Source organism: Hyalella azteca, unplaced genomic scaffold (genome assembly GCF_000764305.2).
Source record: "Hyalella azteca isolate HAZT.00-mixed unplaced genomic scaffold, Hazt_2.0.2 contig5402, whole genome shotgun sequence".
NCBI classification, from domain to species: Eukaryota; Metazoa; Arthropoda; class Malacostraca; order Amphipoda; family Hyalellidae; genus Hyalella; species Hyalella azteca.
The window spans coordinates 126796-149717 of record NW_025935594.1 but is presented as its reverse complement, the minus strand read 5'-3'; the positions used below and the strand labels follow the sequence as shown (position 1 = coordinate 149717).

The 22922-nt window shown below is 40.3% G+C and overlaps 1 protein-coding gene across 1 annotated transcript; it reads left to right on the top strand.

Moving 5' to 3' along the window:
- The first annotated feature begins 1078 nt into the window (after window positions 1-1078).
- Window positions 1079-22775, top strand: LOC108675371 (AT-rich interactive domain-containing protein 3A). The gene is made up of 10 exons (XM_047880442.1): window positions 1079-1374; window positions 5659-5793; window positions 12896-12943; window positions 13486-13558; window positions 13836-14019; window positions 17905-18026; window positions 18331-18468; window positions 18924-19180; window positions 19590-19761; window positions 20137-22775. Exons 1-10 carry the CDS (start codon window positions 1321-1323, stop codon window positions 20391-20393), a joined length of 1440 nt encoding a protein of 479 aa, XP_047736398.1. The 5' UTR covers window positions 1079-1320; the 3' UTR covers window positions 20394-22775.
- Window positions 22776-22922: the final 147 nt, after the last annotated feature.

Genomic DNA, 22922 nt, shown 5'->3' with positions numbered 1-22922 from the left:
GCGTCATTCTCAGTGCGAAGTCCGCAGCGAACGCTGCGCCTGCCGCCCTGTGCTGTGGTCGTGCCTGTGTTCCGGGGGGAGGGCTACTGGGCTGATGACTCTAATCAAAATCACGTCGTTAAATTAGAGCAAATTGGAAATCTTGCTCCGATAGTTTGGCGGATTTATTGGCGGTTTTAACGAAGACAGAACAATGGATTACGTGGTCATACAACAATTGTTGCTTGTAGGCGACATAAAGTCACTCTGACCATTATTTTGAGAATTCGTTTCTGCGTCTCGAGTGTCCATCTACTTATTTCGTGTCCCAATCTCTCTCCTGTCTCTTTGAGTTTTTTAAACAAAAATAATGAGAATGTAACAAAATTTTGTAATTTTTTAAAATGAGAAACCATAGGAAAGTAGTCGAGAGCTAATTTGTTCGATTGTTCTTACAGTTTACGTGGTGCGATAGTTAAGGAGATGGCTAGTTCAGTTTGATGCGATGCATAGAAAATCTGTATTGCTGTTATTCTTAGTTGGCTATTAATCTTTCCCTGATCGTGGGTTTTTTCAAGGCCAATCATAGTGCATACATTCTTCTGTGTAAAATGTGAAGCACGAGTATGTATCCCAAGTATTCATGAACTTTACTACTGAATAACTGTGCTTATGGGAAGTGAATTGACATAGTGAAGCGAGAGCATTAAGAAAAGGATCTCTGTACTGTGCTTTCTATAATAGGTTGATATCGGACGAGACCTACCCAGTGGAGGGGCATGTGGAGGCGGTCTCCGAGGTATTTAGAGCCGCCCTTGGGGGTCTGCTGTGGCGTCCTTGTCTCTTGGTATGGATCTCTAATGATCTGCTGGGTGTGATCTACAGATCTCATCCTTCAAAGGTCATGATCTTTCTTCAGCCTGGTAGTCAGGTAGCTTTATTTTAAAAAAATTCTCCTCTCGTTGGTTATTTGCGGTGTTATGTGATTTTTGATATTTAATAAATTTGTTCCTACCTAATCTATATGAAATGATTTGAAACTCTTTTAAATTAAATTTAAATTTCAGACATATTTTACCAATTTTTTTCCGGATTAGCACTAATTATAATCAATAAGACAGGGAATGAATGTTTTGATTATTGTTCAGAATTGAGGCCGTGCATGGTCATTACCGCGGGGCGAATCCAGTCGATAATATCAGAATTATTGTAAAAGAAAACAACAGATATGCCCTAGTGTGAATAAACCACTTTTTGAAGTTCGCCAACTAAACTGATCAAATATTTTCAGGAATAAATTTTGTGACAATTAATGATTTAAGAAAAGTTGAGATTCTCGCCATGGCGGGGATAGAATGCATGTCGTTCTCGACGCTGGATGTCCCTTCTCTGAAGGTATGAAATGCATTGCTATACTTTAGCCCGATTTAACTCAACTTAAATAAGCTGACTACCATTTCGTTGCTTTGTCTCTGGTCTAATTTTATGGAATGTTCATGTGACTCTCATTTGGAATATTTTACATTGTATTGAATGTCTGGCGGTTCATTATTCGCCAACAATTAAGATTGCACGGGTGACGTTTGTATAATATAACGAGCTCTTGTGTGAAGTGGTTTACGGGCAGGAATTACTGATACAAATTTATATCAACCGATACTTGAAATGAATTGAACTATCGCATTTGGAATGTCTAAAAATGAGGTAGTTCGGATGAATTTTCATTTACCTAGTTTGTGTTATTTTTACATGACAAGAAGGAATTTATGACCATATAATTTTTTGAAGAATTTTGATGGTCTTATGGGACATTTTTCATGCTTCAGAGATTGTGCGCAATCAGCCTTGTTATGGATGCAAATGTGGAGTTATATTGCTTACGCTGAGTCGTACACCGACCTATATGCCCATGGCTGTTTTTACGAGTCTCGATACAAGCGTTCACGAGGAAGCATTGGGCAAGATCACGCCGGAAATAATTTACCGTACGCATATCAATTAATTAAGCGCAGAGGCACAGCGTGCGTCTGCTTGATTTCCTCAGTCTAGAATAGCAGCACAAAATTCCAAGGATACCGTTGCGACATTTCGCTCGTTGCATTGGAAAATCACATTTGACGTTTCCCCATAGAAAAACATACCGAACCCTTAGAAAATTAGCTATTTGCGAAACGTTATTGAAAATATATATTGAATATATTTCCAACCCTCCATTCTGCAGCTTACTTGATTCGGTAACACTACTATTTTATCAACTGCAATCATGCGGCTTCTTGCGCTATTGGTGAATTTGATTTCAACCAAGAATTCAAACCGAACCATTTTAATTTTTTTTATTTTCCAATTAAGTTCTTGTATTTTCCGCTCTTTTATGCACTCTCCATCCAGATTAGAAATAATTTCTGCGCAAGAGCTTTGCCCTTTGTTCGTATATTAATGTCGTCAAATGTATTCATAATTAGGGTGCATTGATGTTCTAAACTTCTAATTGAGCTCGTAGCATCAAAATCTGTCAAGTGCACGCCACTCATTAAACACAAACGCTGTTAATACTAAAGAATTGTTAATAATACTGGCTCGGTAAATCTTGACTTGCACGCGATGCGAGTTCAAAAAACTTTTAGAATACATTAAAATGCAGCGTTAACAGGAGTTAGTGATTCCACACAGTAATGCAGAATATTTTCAAGTGCTGTGCCTAGTTTTCACCTGTGGGCTGTCGGTCACGGTTGTTCGTGGTTGTCTCGAGTGCCCAGTAATTATGTATGGAAATCAAGGATACCAGAATCCATCTCTTAAAGTCTTCTAATCATCTTTTTTCCGAGGTTGATTTCCTGTAGATTGCTTGTAGCTTTTACTGTAAAGAGGCAAGCGGCAAATAGCTGGTTATGGTCGTCTCGTGTCTACTTAATTATAGCCTCACTTTGATGATCTCTGATGGTCGCTTTATAATCGTGTGGTTGATCTTACGGCGGCCCTTAAGGAGGAGGCCAGCCTCTGAAACTTGGGTGGCGTATCTGGCTTCTAACAGGCGCCTCCTGGCGCAATTAAAACCATCGTAAAATGATTGAAAGTACGAACAGCGGGCACGATTTCAATCCCTGGACCAGAGTCCTGCTGAAATACACAAAAGACCAAGATTCTCTGCGAGGTGAAGAGATGAAATCCGTAAAGAAAACATAATGAAAATTTCGATGAGGCACTGGCAGATAATTTTACTATAAAAATGTTTATTACCCTTATGAGGAATGGAAAGACTTGTTTTATCACGCGCATCATCGATGCATAAACCGTCTAGTCTTGATAGTGATGACTTTTGGTAACATTGATTTGAGCTAGCAACTAGTAATAGGAGCTGGGAATAGGAGCTTGGAGAAGGAGCTAGGAATGGGAACTAAGAATGGGAACTAGGAATGGGAACCAGGAATGTGAACTTGGAATGGGAACTAGTAATGGGAACTAGAAATGGGAAATAGAAATGGGAAATAGAAATGGGAAATAGAAATGGGAACTAGGAAATGGGAACTAGGAATGGAATATAGGAATTTGAGCTAGGAATTGGAGCTAGGAATACGAGCCAGGAATTGATGCCAGGAATGACAGCCAGGAATGGGAACTAGGAATGGGAACTAGGAATGGGAACTTGGAATGGGAACTTGGAATCGCAACTTGGAATCGCAACTTGGAATCGTAACTTGGAATGGAAATTGAAAGTAGGAATAGGAACTATGAATTGAAAGTGGGAATGAGAACAGGGAATAGGAACTGGTATTGGAAGTACAAATAGGAACGAAGAATAGGCACTAGGTAATAAACTTTCAATCCAATACAAAAATTAAATACAGAATTAGGCAAGGTGATCTCAAAAATTACTTATTTCAAATTGGTGATGCATTTATTATCACAGGTTTTTTGCAGGAAATTTGAACAGAGCATTTTTTTGGTGTCAGTATCAATCGGCAGCAACTCATAATTTAGATTTAGAAATAGTATTAAATTATGAATTTTTGGTTCTAACCTCAAGAACTCAATTCTGCGCTTCAATATATTTCGCCTTCAACGAAAATTATGGATCTGTGAAATATTTGGTCGACGTCTTTTCATATAAAAAGCTCATTAATAACACACTTGAATTGTACTGGAACGATTAAGTTAAGAAAACGCTCTCTGGATCCGGAAATGCCGGAATACGACAGGCTGGATTTAGAGAGATTAGATACTAGACAGAAGTCCTTTGTGGGTTGTGGGTTGAAATATGATGAGTATTGTTTAGTTAAGCATTGTAAGTATATTATGGATAATTTTTTGCTGTTCTGAAGCTTGTTCTCCCCATTCCAATCGCGCTGTGGCAGTCACTTTGTCGGCCGCCTTGCTTGGGATGCAACTTGAACAGGAACGTACACATGTTACGAAGTTCTTATTTGTCTTTTATAATGTTGAAATGTTCCTAATTATCAAAACTTGCCTCTGAATTTGAAAGCAAAGAAAACGCCTAGAAAATTCAGAATATCTTCATTGAAGCAATTGGCGCTTATTTGTTTATAAAGTCTAGCTGAAAATGATGACTAATGATGTATATAAGTTTCCTCTGTTAATTTATTAATAAATTTAGTGATTCTACTTAAACAAAAAGTGATCCGTGGAACCCATCAAGCGTCAGCGTGTTGGCTTGTAGTTCGCACTCTGGATGGCTCCAGCTCATTTCGTTCTCTTCCTTCTTAAATCTGTCTTATATTTTTATGATATTACTCTCGCCTTCAGTTGCATGACCTGTAGGGTCAATGAAGGGCGAGGTTCCTATCCACCTCCGGAATAAATAGCCATGAAATACGCTACCCTTCACAATATGTCGTCACTTTACGCGCTCCCTCGCGACCTGCAGACCATTCACTCGAGCTCCGATGATTGCATTATTTTAATCCGGGGCGCAGCATTGCATGTCGCTGTCACTCAGGCGCTGGGCGGAGGCCAACAGCAAATTTGAATGCCGAGCCTCACGCATGATTGCATCGCCGCTCCGACAAGCGATCGCGCGCATGCTGGGGACTATGCGCTGTGGTGAACTATGCGCTGTGGGGAACTATGCGCTGTGGAGAACTATGCGCTGTGGGGAACTATGCGCTGTGGGGAACGGCCGGGTCCTGTGGTGCGACGGTCCTGTAGTGCGACGGTCCTGTGGTGCGACGGTCCTGTAGTGCGACGGTCCTGTGGTGCGACGGTGGTCCTGTAGTGCGACGGTCCTGTAGTGCGACGGTCCTGTAGTGCGACGGTCCTGTAGTGCGACGGTCCTGTAGTGCGACGGGTCCTGTGGTGCGACGGTCCTGTGGTGCGACGGTTCTGTATGGCAGCAAATGTTGCTTCTATTGACAGAAGCCGCAGTTTTTTTATTGTTGTCATTCTTAAGAGAAGGTTTTATTCATTATTTTCCTATCCTCATCCATGATCCAGGTTCTGAACCCGAAAATAACCTTTATAAAGTTTCGTTAGATGAATGTTAGTGAACGACCCAGTGTTGAGTAGGCCTCCGACTTCTTTCACCGAAATGTGAAATATTCATTATCTGAACATGACTGATAACGATCGAGGTAAATAACTTTAATTCAAGCCAAGAAGTAAATAATTTTAATTCTATCCAATTTATAAAGTGCTGAAATAATGGGTATTTTCTTGTATTTGCAGTCTGGAGATGACAGCCGCCTCAACGACATGGAGGACGACATGAACGCCAGTAACGGTGGGGGACGGGACAGCCCCCTGCGCCCCCCACCGGGGGCAGACGCTGGGGAAGATATCCTAGCCAAGCTGCGCCAGCAGGTCAGCACTAATTAATATTTTACCACATGAAAGAGTCAATGATTCGTGGGCAGTGCACATTTGTAAATGATTCAATGATTCGTGTGCAGTGCTGGAGAACGCTAGTCCCTTATCATGTAGTTGCTGGTATTTGTCATTTCGATGGTCAAGGCTGTTTTACCGGCTAGTCGCTGGCACAGCTATAGGCAATCCGCAGGCTAAGTAGAAATTATTAACAATAAATGAGAGCGAGATCTTGAAGTGAGATTTTTCTTTGTCTATACGGATTATGTATGTGCTGTAAGGATTATGGGCTATAAGGATTATGGGCTATAAGGATTATGAGCTATAAGGATTATGGGCTGTAAGGATTATGGGCTATAAGGATTATGGACTATAAGGATTATGACTATACTAAGGATTATGGGCTATAAGGATTATGGGCCATATGACCTTATGACCTTATGATGAGTTCGGGACTTCCTAGTCCCCGGTCACGCTGATGCGCCGCCTTCGTCGTCCTCCGTCTCCGAGTCGTCGTCGGATGTAACGTTGGACGTGTTCCGTCTATTTGCCCTCCTTTGGGCCAGCTGATGCAAGATGCTGTTACTTGTCAAATAAGGATCGTGGCTATAAGGATATGAACTATAAGGATTATGGGCTATAAGAATGATGGGCTATAAGGATTATATGGGCTAAGACTATGAACTATAAGGATTATGGGCTATAAGGACTATGAACTATAAGGATTATAGACTACAAGAATTATGGGCTCTCGAAGGTAATGACTCTGCTCTGCTAACCATGAGCGGTGAGCTCTCATTTGGAGGTATTTTACTGGCCAGAAACTCACGCTCGCACTGACAACTTAATTCTCCTCAAACATTTTTTTGTGGTAGGAAAACTGAGATTCACTTCCTCATGATGAATTATCTTGTTGATATCGCACGGCATTTGACATTCGTATATGAAAACAAAAGGGTTACTTNTTTACCTTCCCTGATCGTGCTTTCATGTAGATTCCTGTTGGTGCAAAAATCCGTCCAGCTAGTTCCAGTTATCAATGCTGGAGATAAACATTTTGGATATTTACGTTTTCAATTTAAATTGAAGAGTTAATTATAATCACAATTTTGTACGCTTTAGGTAATTTTAGTTTCGCGGTTGTAGTGTGCCATACATCAGCAAAGTATGCCAAAATGTACGCACAAAAATACAACTGCGGGAATCTGGCGCAGTGCAGCGAATGTTCCATGTCACGATCGTTAGCGTGGACGACAAGAGTTGAGCGAGTGTGTACGGAGGCCTATATAAGAGGGTTGGTTTATCGAGAGGCTTTACCTTCAGCGGAGATGATTCGGTCCCCAGGCGTCTCTATTAGGAAGTTCTCGGCACCTCCATTAGACACGGGCTGCGTGACCGAGAGATGTAATCCCGACATGCTAGGTCGCCATCAACGCGATTACTCGGCCTCGTAGATCGTCTGTACGATGCTGATCTTCTGGAAGATCGCGCGGTTGTTAGGGCGCGAGATTTGTTACGATATGGCGGGGTGCGATCTCAATATCCTGTTGATATTTTTTATTAAGTAATATTAATGTTTGGTTTATACGATGGATATCACTTCATGGTTTTCAAAAGTTCAAGTTTTCGTTGCTGTCCGTTATTTACCGTGCTGACGCATAGCTTAAAGTGCTACAATATCGTTGTATTACTACATTTCCTTACCACACATGTGCCCGATATTAAATTCTAATGAGGCTTATAACTTCGCCTCTATGTACGGTACATTATATACGACCGATCAGGAAGCATCGTGAACATATTCCATATGGTTTGTTCTTCGCTTCATTTACGTATCTGATAATTCTCGGAGATAAAATTTAGTTGTATTCGTCACACTGTAAAGATAGTCATTACATTATCTATTTTGTTAAATGTCATCTGACACTCTGGCTCTAAGACTGCTTGATTACGTGGGTCTAATGATGTAGTCTCCAATTCCCGCTCATTACTTCTGATGTGAATGTCGAATTTTTTTGCCTTGTCTCTTACGTTCTCACACATGATTTATCACTTGTATCGTCATCCTTAAGCTTAAAACTGGTATTTTGGTCAGTGGTTGTTTATGTATGAACCAAAAATGAGACCTATCGCAAATCCGATCTATCTAACGGAGCTTCTCAAGTTTCAAGCGTGCAAATATATAGCGCATCGCGTCTTCATGAAACTTATGGGAGTGAAAATGAATTGTCGTATAAATTTCAATTGTAAATTCTAACTCAACAAACGAAAAATACATCGTTAGTTATTGAATATTTGTTAGAGTTGTTGATGGCTTTATAAGACTAATAGGAACCTTAAGCGTGCAAATTACCTTCATCGTGTTCATGTCACAACGATAACGATGTATAGCTCATCAAATCTCTCCTCTGACATCTCGTTAGTAACGCTTGATGTTTACAGATAAAATTCTCATTTATGTGAGCCATGATAACGCTGCTGTCGATCGCTGTGTGACCAAGCTGCTCTCCTATACACATGCATGCTCTTTTATTAACGATCTTAAACGTTGTTACTCAAGTCTAATATGAATAAAAGGATTTTATTTGCGCCTTGACAATTTTACCTTGACAATGACAAGCTGCTTGATTATGTAATATTGGTATATTTGGGCAGAAGTTGTTCGTGTGTGAAAGTTTGGTTAATGTGCAAAGAATGCCTTTTATTGTCGATTTATTTTTAAATTAATTTTGGAACACTTTAAGAGTACCTACACTTTGAAAAGACACAATTGCTAACAAAAGAGTTTTTGGACTTTTATAATATGGCCCTTTTATTCAAATATGGCACTAAACCTGCGGTTATTTTATTCTGCTCAAGTCAATTTTTGTAACCTGCATAGCCTGCATAATAGATATTAATTGATCAACAGACGCGGTCAAGCCAGCAGCATGACAAACTTGCATCGTACATATAGACAAGTATATCATAAGCCATCAAGCCAGTTGGCTGATAGACATTCATTGTACATACAGACAAGTTTATCATAAGCCATCAAGCCAGCTGGCTGATAGACATTCATTGTACATACAGATAAGTTTATCATAAGCCATCAAGCCAGCTGGCTGATAGACATTCATTGTACATACAGATAAGTTTATCTAAAGCCATCAAGCCAGCTGGCTGATAGACATTCATTGTACATAGGCTCAACAACAGATGCGGTCAATCACCCAAATAGTGATCTCATTTGTCACGAAATTGTTGCCTGGAGAGCGTGCTTACATACTGTCAACAACACTTCCGCTCGGGTTAATAGCAGATACATACTCGGATGTTCCTCTCTTACAGTGAGAATTTCAATTTTACCGCCACTTCGGAAATTTGTCTTTGCATCCTAGTAAGCATTTTCTAATAATTAACAGGATGAAACAAACTGAGCTCTATACCACCAAACTGCGCCCTTTTTACCCATCAGCCGACGCCGATCTCCTCTGCATTAGCATCTCATATTTCTGACCGGTGAACATCAACAAGTTCTGTGCTGAAATCATGTATATTATTTGGCTGTGTATCACCGGACTCATCTCACCGGCCATCATTTGACGTAAAATTGATCATGCGAACGAGACGCTTGACGCGGCCGTATCTTGTCGGGGGTCAAATATCCTGTGTTTTTCCACCGGAGCGTCTCTGGGTCGATAAATATGACCAGAAGAGTCTGGTAATTGACAGGCATTCGAGTGGGACCCATGACTGCCACGGGAGACCCAGGCACAATGGGTCACGGCGCTCATGAGAGCAGCGCAGATTATAACGTGATACCGACGACCAGTTCGCTGCATCCGGCCAGCTTCAAACGTGCGCCTCGCTTCAATTAGCGCGACCTAATGAACATAAATTTCCAACCGCTTATAATAAGATTCGCTTGCTAGGAATTTCGCGTCATGCGGAATTTGGTGCCTGGAACTCGAAGCACAAATACATCGAGGAATAGCGTTGCATTTAATTCTGCAGGTCTTAATATTTTCATCTTGAGCAAGTTGAACTTTTGATCCCGATCTCTGCTTCTGAAGAGTAACTAGGGAAGAAAAAATTTTCTATCGAGTTTGCCTGTAACTCGCTCAGATCGATAGATGCATAGAGCAGCGATGCATTCTTGTATTTTATCGTCTACAGCACTTATACTTTAATGAAAGTACTGTAACATTTCCATACCTTTCATTATATTAAATTAGTTTTATTTTGTAGCTCATTTCAGGATGTTTTAACATGTCAATGCTAAATTTTCTTGATTTTTGACCTCTGAATAGAAAATTTATACATTGCGTTGAAGATCTGCAATTTCCGACTTTATCGACTATCAGAAATAGGGCTCATTCCTTACCCCCGAAAGAAGGCAATTTCTGTGGTGATTTTAACGTTCCCACAGTCATCACGCATTGCTTTATTTCTTGGGTAGTCCCTCGTTTCCTGGCGTGTTCAAATCCCCATGAGGAATGCCTAGCCCTAACGCGCTTCTCTGGCCCTGGCATCATCTGACTGGGGTTCGATTTTGACCTCAAAGCCTCACCTCAGCGTGACCCCCACAACCCCAGCCTCCGGCCTCCCCTTGTTGTTCTAGCCCAGCCGCAGGAGATGCTCGCGATATTCAGGGCGTATGTATTTCCCTACGGCTCGGAATGCTCCTGCTGTATGAATTATAAGCTGTCCGAGTCAAACCTTTGTAGTCTCAATACTTCACTCAAATTCTGGGCTTGGATTAGAAGTAAAATCGCAATTTCATATCTCAACTACATACATCCCATTTATGGCTCATGCGTACAATGTTCTTCTGCCCAAAACTTCCCGACGTAGTCGTGTTTCCAAGAAGATTTTAAAAGCTTGTCACAGAAATGGGAACATAAAATCAACACAGATCTTTCGTTTGTATGTCGGATCTCTACAACGTTGAAAATCGTCTTTCATGAGCATTTTCACTTGTCTACGTACGCCAGTTCTACAATTCGTATAATTTCCACTGATCTAGGTACTCCAGTACTACAATTCGTATAAATTCCACTGATCTACGTACGCCAGTTCTACACTTGGCGACGAATAAGTGTCACCAAGTGCTACTTCGTTGTACCCATGATCTTCCGACCTGTCTTAAATATTCGAGCAATAATACCCTCCGGATGATGAGCTTTAGGAAGAATCCATAATCTCTGCGTCAATCATCACCAGAGATCAAAATATAAAGTATGTTGTTAAGAGGAATTGGTCTTTGAATATCTAAACGGGTAGGAAGCTCTGGCTAAGCTATCGAGCTGCTTCATCCCTGCCAGATTTTCCCTGATTTGCGGATTATGATTGAAGCTTTTGACCTGCTCCAGTACAACTACTTTTGTTTCTCCAGTGGTTTTATCGCTTAGCCTTTACTGGTCGAATGCGCTTTGTGAGAAGCATGTAGGAAATACCGTGCGACGGCTGCTGCCTGGTAGGAGGATATGGCAAATTGATTCAATTTCTTGGGAAATATTCGAGTGCTGAGCATGGAGAATGCGATCGTTGCCAGCCGTTGAGAGAAGTCATGCAGATATTAACTGTGCTGATGCTATCGTACATGAAGTTTGGAGTCTTTTGTGTTATACACTAGTGGAATTTTTGTATTAATATCCTTATTTTTATTAACACTACCATTATTCATTCACTTGACTGCAGATCGCTTGATTTGAATATGCTCACAAAATTCGAGTTTTATTACTTGCCATACTCAAAATTAAGTAAAAAACTACTTAAAGCTTCAAATTAAATGATTCAATCCTAATACTCTAAAAAACGATTATATACACGCAAACTACTTTCAAACATTTCATTCCTGGACACGTTTGACATGTTTTATATCTCAGAAAGCGTCACTGACCTATCGTCAAGCGCGCGCACTTGCGACCACCTGCAGCGCTGGAAAATAACGTATGCCATTAGAGATGCCCGACGATTTCTTCAATTATCACCTCATGGAAAGACAATAGTAGCTGAGGAATAGTACTGACAGTAAGGCGCGCTGCAGGCAGAATTAACGCTAAGCAGCCCTAAGCAGGCGACCATATGGAGCCATAAGGCTCGGCTCGACGGCCGCGCCGTGCCCCGTAAACATTGAAGAGTTTTTGCGGACCTCCTTATCAGACGTAAAGCCTTCCTAGGACAATGTCTTGGTCGACTCGCTTCATTTATCTCGTATGAACAAGCGAGCAATGGAACATTCTTAAGTGAAATTTGTGTAATCTTTATTTATCTTAGCATCCATCTTCTATTTTTATGCAGGCCTTTAACAATGCATTTTTATACAGTAGATTACTCAAGGGAATTTCCATAATATAACTTCAATATTCCTCAATATTATGCCTCGAATAAACCCAGTTTTTCGAGCAAAATAGAAACGTCTAATAACTCACGACACGAATTGCCAACAAGTCGAGTTAATCGTTCTCAAGTGGCCGCCAAAATCAGAAATCCCTTCGTTGTGTGCATTTATTGCCGAGGAATGCTCAGTTCCCATGACCCGTCTTGGAACTGCTGAGGCTCATTGTTTCCTATATCTTCTTGAAGCTATTTCAGTATTTACAATTTAACGAGGGTTCATTTCCCCTCTTGAGTAAGTAGGGCTCGTCCCTCGCGGCTCTTTTCTTCCCCTTGTTTACAAACGCCTCCCTTCCTTCACTTTTAATTCCTCCAAGCGCTGCTCTGCTCGCTTGCCTTTCGTTCAAACCAATCGCTTGGTGCGTTGCGTTCTTCTTGATACGAGACACGACCTTTTGACTTGGGCTTTTGAACGATTTTCTTTAAGCTGGGAAGCGCATCGCTTGCCTTGACTTCGACATTACGAATTTTGTACCACTTTTGTGAAATTCCAAGTGAAGTATTCACATTTCCCTAGAAATAATGGAGTCGTGTGAGACAATCGTCATAACTGCCTGCTCTGTAGATGGGAAGAGCCACGATTTTTTTATCACTCGATCATTGTTCATTGTTTCTGACAACGCTAAAGAAATTTGGGATAGCGTGTACTTTAGAATAGCGTGTACTTGTGCTCCTCTTAGACTCGCATTAAAGATAATATTTTTTTTTTGTGTTTCAGAATCAGGAGCCTTCTAAACACTCTTCATTTGAAGAAGATAAAAGGAAGGTAAGTTTTTCATACTGATATTCATTATAATTTTTATCAAGTCGTATCGGGAGTTTTAATTCTATCCATGAAACAAAAATCTTCTCGAGCTCATGATTTTGAAATAAATTTACAAGTAGCTTGATAGTGATGTTTCCTTGGGCGATTACAAGCTCGTCGGAATCAACATGTTTATTGTGCAAAGATGCCTTTTAAACATTCAAAATACTCATTGAAACGAGTTTTAATTACCAATTGGGCTCGGCAAAATTTCCTTACTTTGCATTTGATTTGATCTGGACGTGCTTTGAAAATGTTGGCTTGCTTCAGTTCAAATTGTGGTTTTCAACATGAGTGTTTGAGATTACATTTGTTTATAGAGAATGTATCTACGTGGTAGAAATAACTGTCGAGAATCGGTGCCTGCTGTACAAAATTCATGAAATTAAATCCCATATCCTGTGATATGTTTAAGTTTTTAACATGAAAATCGCAGAGTACCATTAGGTTAGACACATGTTAAGGAGAATGCACGCATTTAGAAGCTATACTTTTTATTTCAGTTATACGAATTATCAGACGAAGTTAAGCGACGGGAGTTCCTTGACGACCTCTTCACCTTCATGCAGCAACGAGGTAACTATCTGTGCCGCCATTACCAATGATCTAAATAAACTCTTCTTGTGAATAATGAGAGCGTTGAAACCCCTTGATTTATAATACAACGCTGACACTAACAATAAAGAAATGTTGTTTTATTTTTCAAGATTTTCTGTTTTTAAGCGCTGTTATTAACCAATGCGTATTGAACTGAATCTTTTCTACCGTCATTTCACTACATTTACAATTACTCAAACTAAGCACAATAATTGCGGTAATTTTGCTAAAGCATTCCCTGTGTTGCTTTCCACAGGCACGCCCATAAACCGACTACCCATCATGGCGAAGCAGGTGCTGGATCTGTACGAGCTCTACAACCTGGTCGTGTCGCGAGGAGGGCTCGTCGACGTCATCAATAAGAAACTCTGGCAGGAAATTATCAAAGGCCTCAAACTTCCGTCGTCTATAACTAGCGCCGCCTTCACTCTACGCACACAGTGAGTATTACTGTTTTGTTCACATGTTGTTGATTAACTAAGCTGGAGGATTTCTTAACTAGGGACAAAAAAGAATTAAGCCTACTCACCTTGAAATTCTTATGCTGTAGTTCACTAAATGGGTGAAAATTGCAGTTGTTTTAGTTTAAATTGTCAGGGATCAAAAGGCACGTTGATGCATGGCTTGAATTACCGCAAAATTTGTGTAAGGAATGAATCTTTGAACTTCATTAACATTTGTAATGCCGCGTAAACGTACGTAGTATCGTTAAAAAATCGGATATCCTGACTATTTATAACACTGCATTACGATGCGGTTATCAGTAGAACGTCGATGAATCATAAATAATTAATATTACACGAATTTATCTTAACGGGAATAAAGTTTATTCATATAAGCTGATATTAAAGCTAAATAAATAAATTATTTAAAATATTATCCGTTTGCTACACACTTGCGTAGCGGCTGACAAGCTGGACTGCAAGATCAGCCGGCAGCCAACATAGCCTACGAGAGAATTCGTTATAAATGACTGGACTTCATCCATGAATAGAGCGTTGGTATACGTTTAATGATCTTCAAGATTCGAGCTTAATTGCAATGTTCTGCTCGTCAGAAGGTCATGTACTAGGGAGGCACGGCTCTTATTCTGCATCGTTGGCCATCATCGAATGTTTCCAAGGTAATGGATTCGAGTGCTAATTCATCGTCGCCAGAGAGAACACTTATGGAAATGATCCATCATGCGGCGTGCAATGGTTCAGAGGAAACAAAAGAACATCATCCTATAAAGATGCAGCCGCCTGATACCGCAACGCTTCGACGCGCAAGCTCACCGCGCTCTCGTATCTATATAGGGGTGCACGGATCGCAAGCTAGGGCCTTTGTGGCATTAATGAAGCTATAACTTATACAGACACAATCCTTCTTAATACTTACTTTTTCTTCTGTTTGCTTCTTTTAGCTATATCTCTCTTTCAAAAATATATTTAATAATTTTCCGTTCGCTCCTAATAATGTCCAAGAAAATCATATTTTTAAAGACACTGACAAGTATTTATTCTGGTACCAAAGTTTTGCAGATTCGATGCAGTACTTCAGCGCTAAATATTCACATTTTTGCAAACCTATTAAATAGACATTTCTAATAATTACGACTTTATAAGCAAATTAGTTTTAGTAAACGTTCGTGAACATAATAGTTTGAATAATAAGCTCAACATGGCCGTTAAGTGCTGCTGCCCGCCTCGTGTAAAGCTGCGCTTATATGTGCGCGCTGGATGCAAATGATACAATAAATCTTTGCTCATGCCCTCGCCTCCAATATATTAACGCCCTATTACCCATACAAGGTTGACCTGGCACATTGCTGTAAAGGATATTCGCTTAGTCTACATACATTTAAACTTCATCCATGCATTAACTCTAATGTGGAGCGCCAACTATTTTCTTTATGCCATGGTGAATGTCAATCATTGTTTAGATAACATTTTTATATAAACAATTAGGATAACATTTTTATCCAAACACCCCACCAATAAAGACGGTCAAGTGCTCCGCGCTCAAGGCTGACTTTAGCCTTGGTTTGTGCTTCGTTAGATTTTTTGCGAGATCTTCAGGTGCGAATGTGATGTTTGCTTCTCCAGTGAAGCCTCGACAGCAGCAATTATGCATCATTCGGCATCACCATCTAAGCTGCGCCGCTGTCTGTGCCTGAGCTCTAAAGATCCTGGGATTACTTTCAGACATTACTCTGCATATCAACTCTGGGAATATTCTGAGGCATGAAACATATTACTTTCGTACATTACTCTGCATATCAACTCGCTGGCAATATTCTGAGGCATGAACAGTTTTGCTCATTGAGGCTCATGAAATAAGTTTATGTGATCGTCACTGAAGCTTTCATTATACTTGTAAAAGTGAATATTTTGAGCGTCTTTTATTTCAATTTAAAAATGCATTTTTTTTTTTCGTTCGTTCAATTCAAATTATTCCTATTGAACATTTCCATCAAGTGTTCCTATTTTTTCTTACTACAAGTTTTTTGGAAATATATATTTCAAAGGCGAGTTAACATTATATGTTGGGGCTTAGTATATATTTCAACAATGAGTTAACATTATATGTTGGGGGCTTAATATATATATTTCAACAATGAGTTAACATTATGTGTTGGATTTTAAGATCACTAATTAATTACCTTGTTGATTTTGATACGCGAGCGGCGATCGCAGTTGTACATAGATTTTCTCTACCAAACGAGCTCATATTCTCTCTTAGCAATTTTATATGTTGTAATTTCGCATGTTTTAAAATAAATTACAATTGCGTGAATATCTTGATCACTGTACGTACGTTCGCCGCCATTTCCTTCACGTCTCTCCACTACCGCGCTCGCTTGTCCAGCGAGTCCGGTTCCCCCAGCGTAATTATCTGTCTCTTGAACGGCGCTGTGTTTGCCCGACCAAATTTGGAGGAATTTGTTCAAGTGAGGCCGAAATTATACCATCGCTTCGGCAGGAAAAGCACACATTTTAAGGAGTTCCTTTGTTCCGACAAGTTTCCATCGATAAAGATTCCACATGGACTCCTCTGTTTACTCTTGAAACAGAGGCTTGCGCTTGAAACGGCTCTGTTTTGTTCCGACAAGTTTCCATCGATAAAGATTCCACATGGACTCCTCTGTTTACTCTTGAAACAGAGGCTTGCGCTTGAAACGGCTCAGTTTTGCTAGGTCAAGTGCGACAGCTTAACGATTGTGTTGTTCTCCGGGGACAAATTAAGCAATACAACTCTTGTCTTGGATTTCCTAAGCCAAAAGTCATGGCTAGCTTTATAGAAATGATTGCGTTTGACACACCTAACAAAACCGAAGAGTCGGTCCGTTCAATGAAGTTGGCAATAAAATTGAAATAGTTTGAATCTTTGAAATTTTAATGGACGCAGACTCCACATTATCTGCAATTTGTTGAACAAAATCATTACAAATATTGGTAATTATTGTTAATCATTGGAAGAATCATTTCACTCGATTATTTATCGTCATCTGTTTGTTTGTGGGGTATAATTGCAGAAAGACGCTAATGATAAATTTTTCGGTTTGTGTCCTCTAAATGGTAACAGCCTCGTAGTCTTGTCACCGATCTCTGCATGTGACATTAACACCGTATACAATCAGGGCACTGATCTCTGCAGCTAACATCAACACCGTAGTCTTGTCTCTGATCTCTGCATGTAACAGCAACCTCGTACCCCTGCATGCAGCAACAGCGTAGCAATATCTCTGCATGCAGCAGCAGCATCTCGTTGTTACCGATCTCGACAGCCGCAGAAGATCGCGTATACGTGGCATTGCTGCTCGCCCTTACATACATTGGAAGCTTTGTCTCCCAAGCAATCATTTGCCGACTGCTGCTTCCACTCTTCAGCTGAGCGAGGACTGCCAGTTTGCCGCCATTCCTATGCAAATATTAGACTTAAGATTCCCTAATGACACATCGGGCGCTCTCTGCAGCTCCTACTTTAATGACTGCCCGAAAGATGGAAGCCTAATCACTTTCCTGTCGTTTGCCGGATACCGAAAACACTGTCGCAGAGTTATATTATTTTCAGTCTTATGATTTACCTTTCCACGGCACTTTTGCTGGTGCCGTGAAATTATCATTATCTAAAATTATTTTCGTTTGCCGGGATCGCAAGGCTTATTTTGTGCTACTTTCATTCTGTTATTTATCTTTGAGGTTCAGTTACATCTCGTTCAAGGATTTTAGAACATACATTTCATCGTCCGACTTCGTTCCTGTAGCGACGCCGACAACTTTGGCCAAAACGTGATATTGTCGAACGTCTCGACCTAATCATTATATTTATTTCCCCCTCAGGTACATGAAGTACATTTATCCGTATGAGTGTGAGAAAAACAAGCTCAGCAATCCTCAGGAGCTTCAAGTTGCCATCGATGGCAATCGGAGGGAAGGCCGTCGGTCTTCGTATGGTGAGAAAGGTTGGGTAGAAAACATAAGGAAATGCATTTATATTAAAGAGTCGTGGATTAGAAGGCGATTTGTGTATAATTTTTTGCTGGTGTAATAAATTGTTTGCAATTGTTTTACACACAGTAGTTTGGTTCCGTTACACACCACATTCAGTTCAAACGCTATGGGAAGACAGGAATCATAGAGAGTTATTCTCCTCGTTACTGTCAGTTGGTAAATTCAATCGTGAAGAAAGATATTATGATCGTACTAATTACACCACATATACACGAAATGAAACATAAACCCTTCCTTTGTTGCGTGCCGTCGCAGCTGGGGGCTACGGAGACATGGGACAGCCTGCGCTCATGAACTTCCAGAACCTACAACATTTCTCCGGCCTCCCTCGGCTTCACGGCCCGCCCCTGGGACTCGTATCGCGTCCACAGCTCAACGGAAATGGCATCCCCGGTTGGTGAGTACCTTCAGATGTCTGCTGCCGTGAGAACCTCTAGGGTTATTAACGTATCCAAGTTTAAAACTTTCCCGATCCGGTTTTGTATGAAATAAGTTTCACTTATTGAATGATTTTGCATTGCCTGTGAACCTAGTAATTGCGAGGTTAGCAATTCAGAAACCCTTAAAGTTCACTTGTGTATTTGAACTTTTAAGTGAAATATGATTGCTTCTGTAATTAAATTGCACTCAAATTACCCTAGCGAAATTCGGGTACATCGTTGGTCACGGTGGAATATAAATATTTTAATCCTGCCACTCACGATGGGAACTTTAAACTATTTAGACACCGTACTTGATAATATTTATCAAGTAATGTATCTTGATACTATTATATTTATTTGATAATAATTTTAATTTTCCTGCAATATTTTTAAATATCAACATTGTGTGCGCTGATTTGTACACAGGCAGCGGCGGCTCTCCGCCTAGCAGCACCCATCAGTCGGCGGTGGCGGACGCGGCGCGCCTGAGCATCTGGAAATTATATAACCATAACTTCGCTGCTGGTGGTGGCGGGGTGCCTAATGTTATGATGGGCAATAGTATAGGAGCTGGTATGATGCAGCCACAAGATGATGACAGGAATCATATGAATCCTCATCACAGTCTTCTTCCTCCACATCCTCCGCAACGCGAAGCTCTCAATCTTGATGTTAAAGACGAGGTATGATGCCAAACTGGTTATTCAGTTGAATTTTTGAATTTCATGTTACTGTTTTGATGTCGGCAAGCATACTTGAAAGTAGAAATTACCTTGATCTGATTGATTTGAGAGCTGTAATGGTCGCAGCTCTACTTATTTATTTTGCCGTACACTTATTTATATTTCCAGAACACATGTTTTTCATTTACATTTCCAGTACATTAAATTCCAGCTCTCACTGAAATTGAATGTTATTTTTTGGCATAGCAATTTCGTATCTCCAATTTTACAATGCGTCGCTATACTATACGCACTATGAAATCCAACCGGTTGAATGTCTTGTTACTCATTATTTAGGTAAACCCGGTTTAGGTAGTTTGAATTACTGCATGGGCCAAAGCTGTTACACTTATGTTTTTTCGCTGCTAAGTTCGACGTGATGCCGCGCTCGGCCAAGAAGGAGAGCCCGCTGAGCGGCGAGGAGAGCAACGGACTCCCACCCTCCGCCAAGCGTCTCCACGAGGACGACAATTCCGTCCGTGACATGATCTCCTCCTGCGCCACGTCCATGCCAGGCTCCAATATTGAGATCAACTCCCACCGTGAGTATTCATTTCAAATCGTCTTTTAAAATCGTCATCAACTTGCAATCATCACAGGCTTCATTATGAATAAATTTGTTATTGCACGTGTCAGCCGCGCGAATTGTTACGATGCAGTGAGCACATCACGGATACGCCATGTTAATATTTCTTTCACGAGTGTTAGTATCTTTTCTCAGTGTTTGTGTCTAAGTTCCTGAATATTACATTTAAGTTTTCATTACGTCATTAATCATCATCGAATACGTCGTTGACGTGCATTTATTAAAGAACAGGTGATCGGCAAATGAGATATATTTATATGTTTTAGATTAATTTGTTTTACGGTGTTCAGTTATTTACTAAGGTGTTCATGCATTGATTATCTCGTCTTAGCCTCGGGAGAAAACAACCGTAACGGCAGCCATCACAACGGCACTCCAACCGGCCAGTCTCTGTCGATAAATATGGAAATCAATGGCATTCAGTATAAAGGCGTATTATGGCCACAACATCCATCTACATCGCCTCCCCGCGCCTCACACCACTCAAATGTCCTCTCAAATAACGCACTGCTGCCTCAACTATCAGGATCACCCCTCATTCCTTCCCCTGCCAGCCCTGTTGGTTTGGGCGCGTCTAGGTTCAGATGAACCGACGCTAAGCGATCGGTCCAACTCACGGGCCCAGCGGTCCAACTTACGGGCCCAGCGGTCCAACTTACGGGCCCAGCAGCCCTGGCAAGCAAGCAGCAGTCGTGGCGGTCACCTCACCTCAGACCGCAAGTTATGCATCCGTTGCTGCAAAGTTCTTTCCCGTACTACGGACTGCATCCTATCCTGCCATCCTACAACGGCGCTGTGCTGCCAAGATGCGCGCTCGACCACGCGCTCTTGTCTCATGCGCTGAGATTCAAGTGAGTTGTCTGAGGCTCAACATATCACACCAAAAGGTTGTTAAGTCGTAATTATGTAACTTAAAATGTTCATAGTTTTAGAATTAAGAGTTGAATTGTGATACGTTCTTCATGGAGTTTTAGTGTTTAAAATCCTAGCTGATTTTCCTGATTTGGCTATTGCGGCGACTTTTGTGCATTTGTAAAATAATGTGTACAGAAACATATTTTAATTCATAGGATGTAATTAGTTACATTGCAGTGTTCGATTTTTTCCTTGATTTTAGAATTACCGAAGAAACAATTGCATAAAATCAAATCAATAGTAATTGATATAGTAGTTTGAAACTAGGTGAAAAATAAAATGTTGACTTTGTAAGAAAAATTCACTTGGAAAGTATTGTTATTTTGAATACAGAATTTGCACTGAGAATTAGAAGGCTGCTTGCTAAGTAAATTTAGTAATGAACCCATCAATAGTAATTGTACTAATTTGATATCAAAGTATAGGTGAACCGTAAAGGTTCTCAATGTGGCGATTAATTGCGCAGTTGTTTAGTTCTTAGTCGTAGAAACTCATGGTTCAACCGAATGAAAATACAATGTTCCTCTCAATCGTTGTTTTCAATGTGTATACGAATTTAATTCTCAACCCAGAAACAGTAATGTTTTGAATTTAATGATTCTGTGAAGGCTCCTTCAAAAATTAGTTCTAAATTTGAGACTATGTTGTGTTGCCTTTCTGTCTCCACGGATTCCTTGCTGTTCACATTTGTGTTGGGGAAACCAGAGAAACCATTACTGGTATGATTTATCATGTTCGGTACTTAACGCTTTACGGGAGAATATTGAACAATATAACTAGTTCTAAAGTATAATATAGAACAATAGAACAATATAATTCACAACCTTGCGTGGTTGCCTCTTGATTAGGCTACCATGGTGTTACCGTGGTAGCTGGTGTTACCGTGGTAGCTGGTGTTACCGTGGTAGCTGGTGTTACCGTGTGAGCTGTAAGTAAAACGAAAGAAAGTGACGTAAACTGAGGAGAGTTAAACGGAATTTTATTTTACTTGTATCTTTTTCTGTTGAATTAACAGCTCAAATGTAAAGCCATTATACGCTGATAGGTTCTCGCTCCTAAGTCGTATTTATGTGTATGAAGACTAAGCTCGTTTTTGACCCAGGTTATTTATGATTTTTTAATTTACTGGATTTTTTCAATACTGTCACAATTGAGTTATGGTTATACAAGGCGACATATTTCCCACAGTTTCCCATGTTTTACGAAGTAGTTTATGATTACTTAGGAAAAACTGAAGTTTTGACGTCGGGAATGGCTTCCTAAGCCTGTTTGTCCATATGTGCACAATTTGTACATATGTATTGTAGTTCTAGTTCCATTCCATCTTTAATTGATATTGATTTCATGATCCCCGTAACTTTATTAGAATTAATTATTCAATTTCTAAAAAAGAAGATTAGATCTTGAAGCTATAAGTGAAATGTGTCGAATATGTCTCGCTGCCATTTGCAGGTAGATAATTGTGAATGACAGAAGTGACACAAATTTGGAATTTCAAATTAAATACATACATAGGCATTGAAAATAAATATAAATACATGCATTGGCCTTCGGCGAATAGATAGTTTCAAACATCAAAAATTGTGCTTCGATTTTCAATTTGATTTTTTCGGTTTCTTCCTCGCAACAAATTCTCAATGAAAATTTGATTGCAGCGGCGCAGCTGTGCAATAACTCGATTACATTTTATAATCGACGGATTGCTTTTGTGAAGTTCGATAGCCATAATATCGGTCCATAAAAATGTTGCTTCTAGCTGAGTCGTAGTTTGATTTGGATAAAACTTCTTGAATTTCAAGTTAATAAGTATCAGTAATAAGTAAGATCATAACACTGAATTATTATTCATGGTTGTTAGTAACAAGGTAAACTGATGTCTGAAGATGCAGCTGCCAGAAGTAACGTTCATGTGATGTTTGTTGTAATTCATGAACGATTTTCTTTTGGAGCTTCTGCGTAAAATAAACATGAATACTCTAGAGCTGCAACTCGCGAAAAAACGATCACGACCTGGGGCCATACTTTCAAAACTCGCTAAGTGAACGTAAGTACTTACGCTCTATTTTCTTGTCTATGATTGGTGGATTTTGCTTGAAAGGCCGTCAATAGATGTGTATAAGAGACAGGCGCGAGACCTGGCCTGCGCGAGATCTGACCTGCGCGAGACCTGACCTGCGCGAGACCTGGCCTGCGCGAGACCTG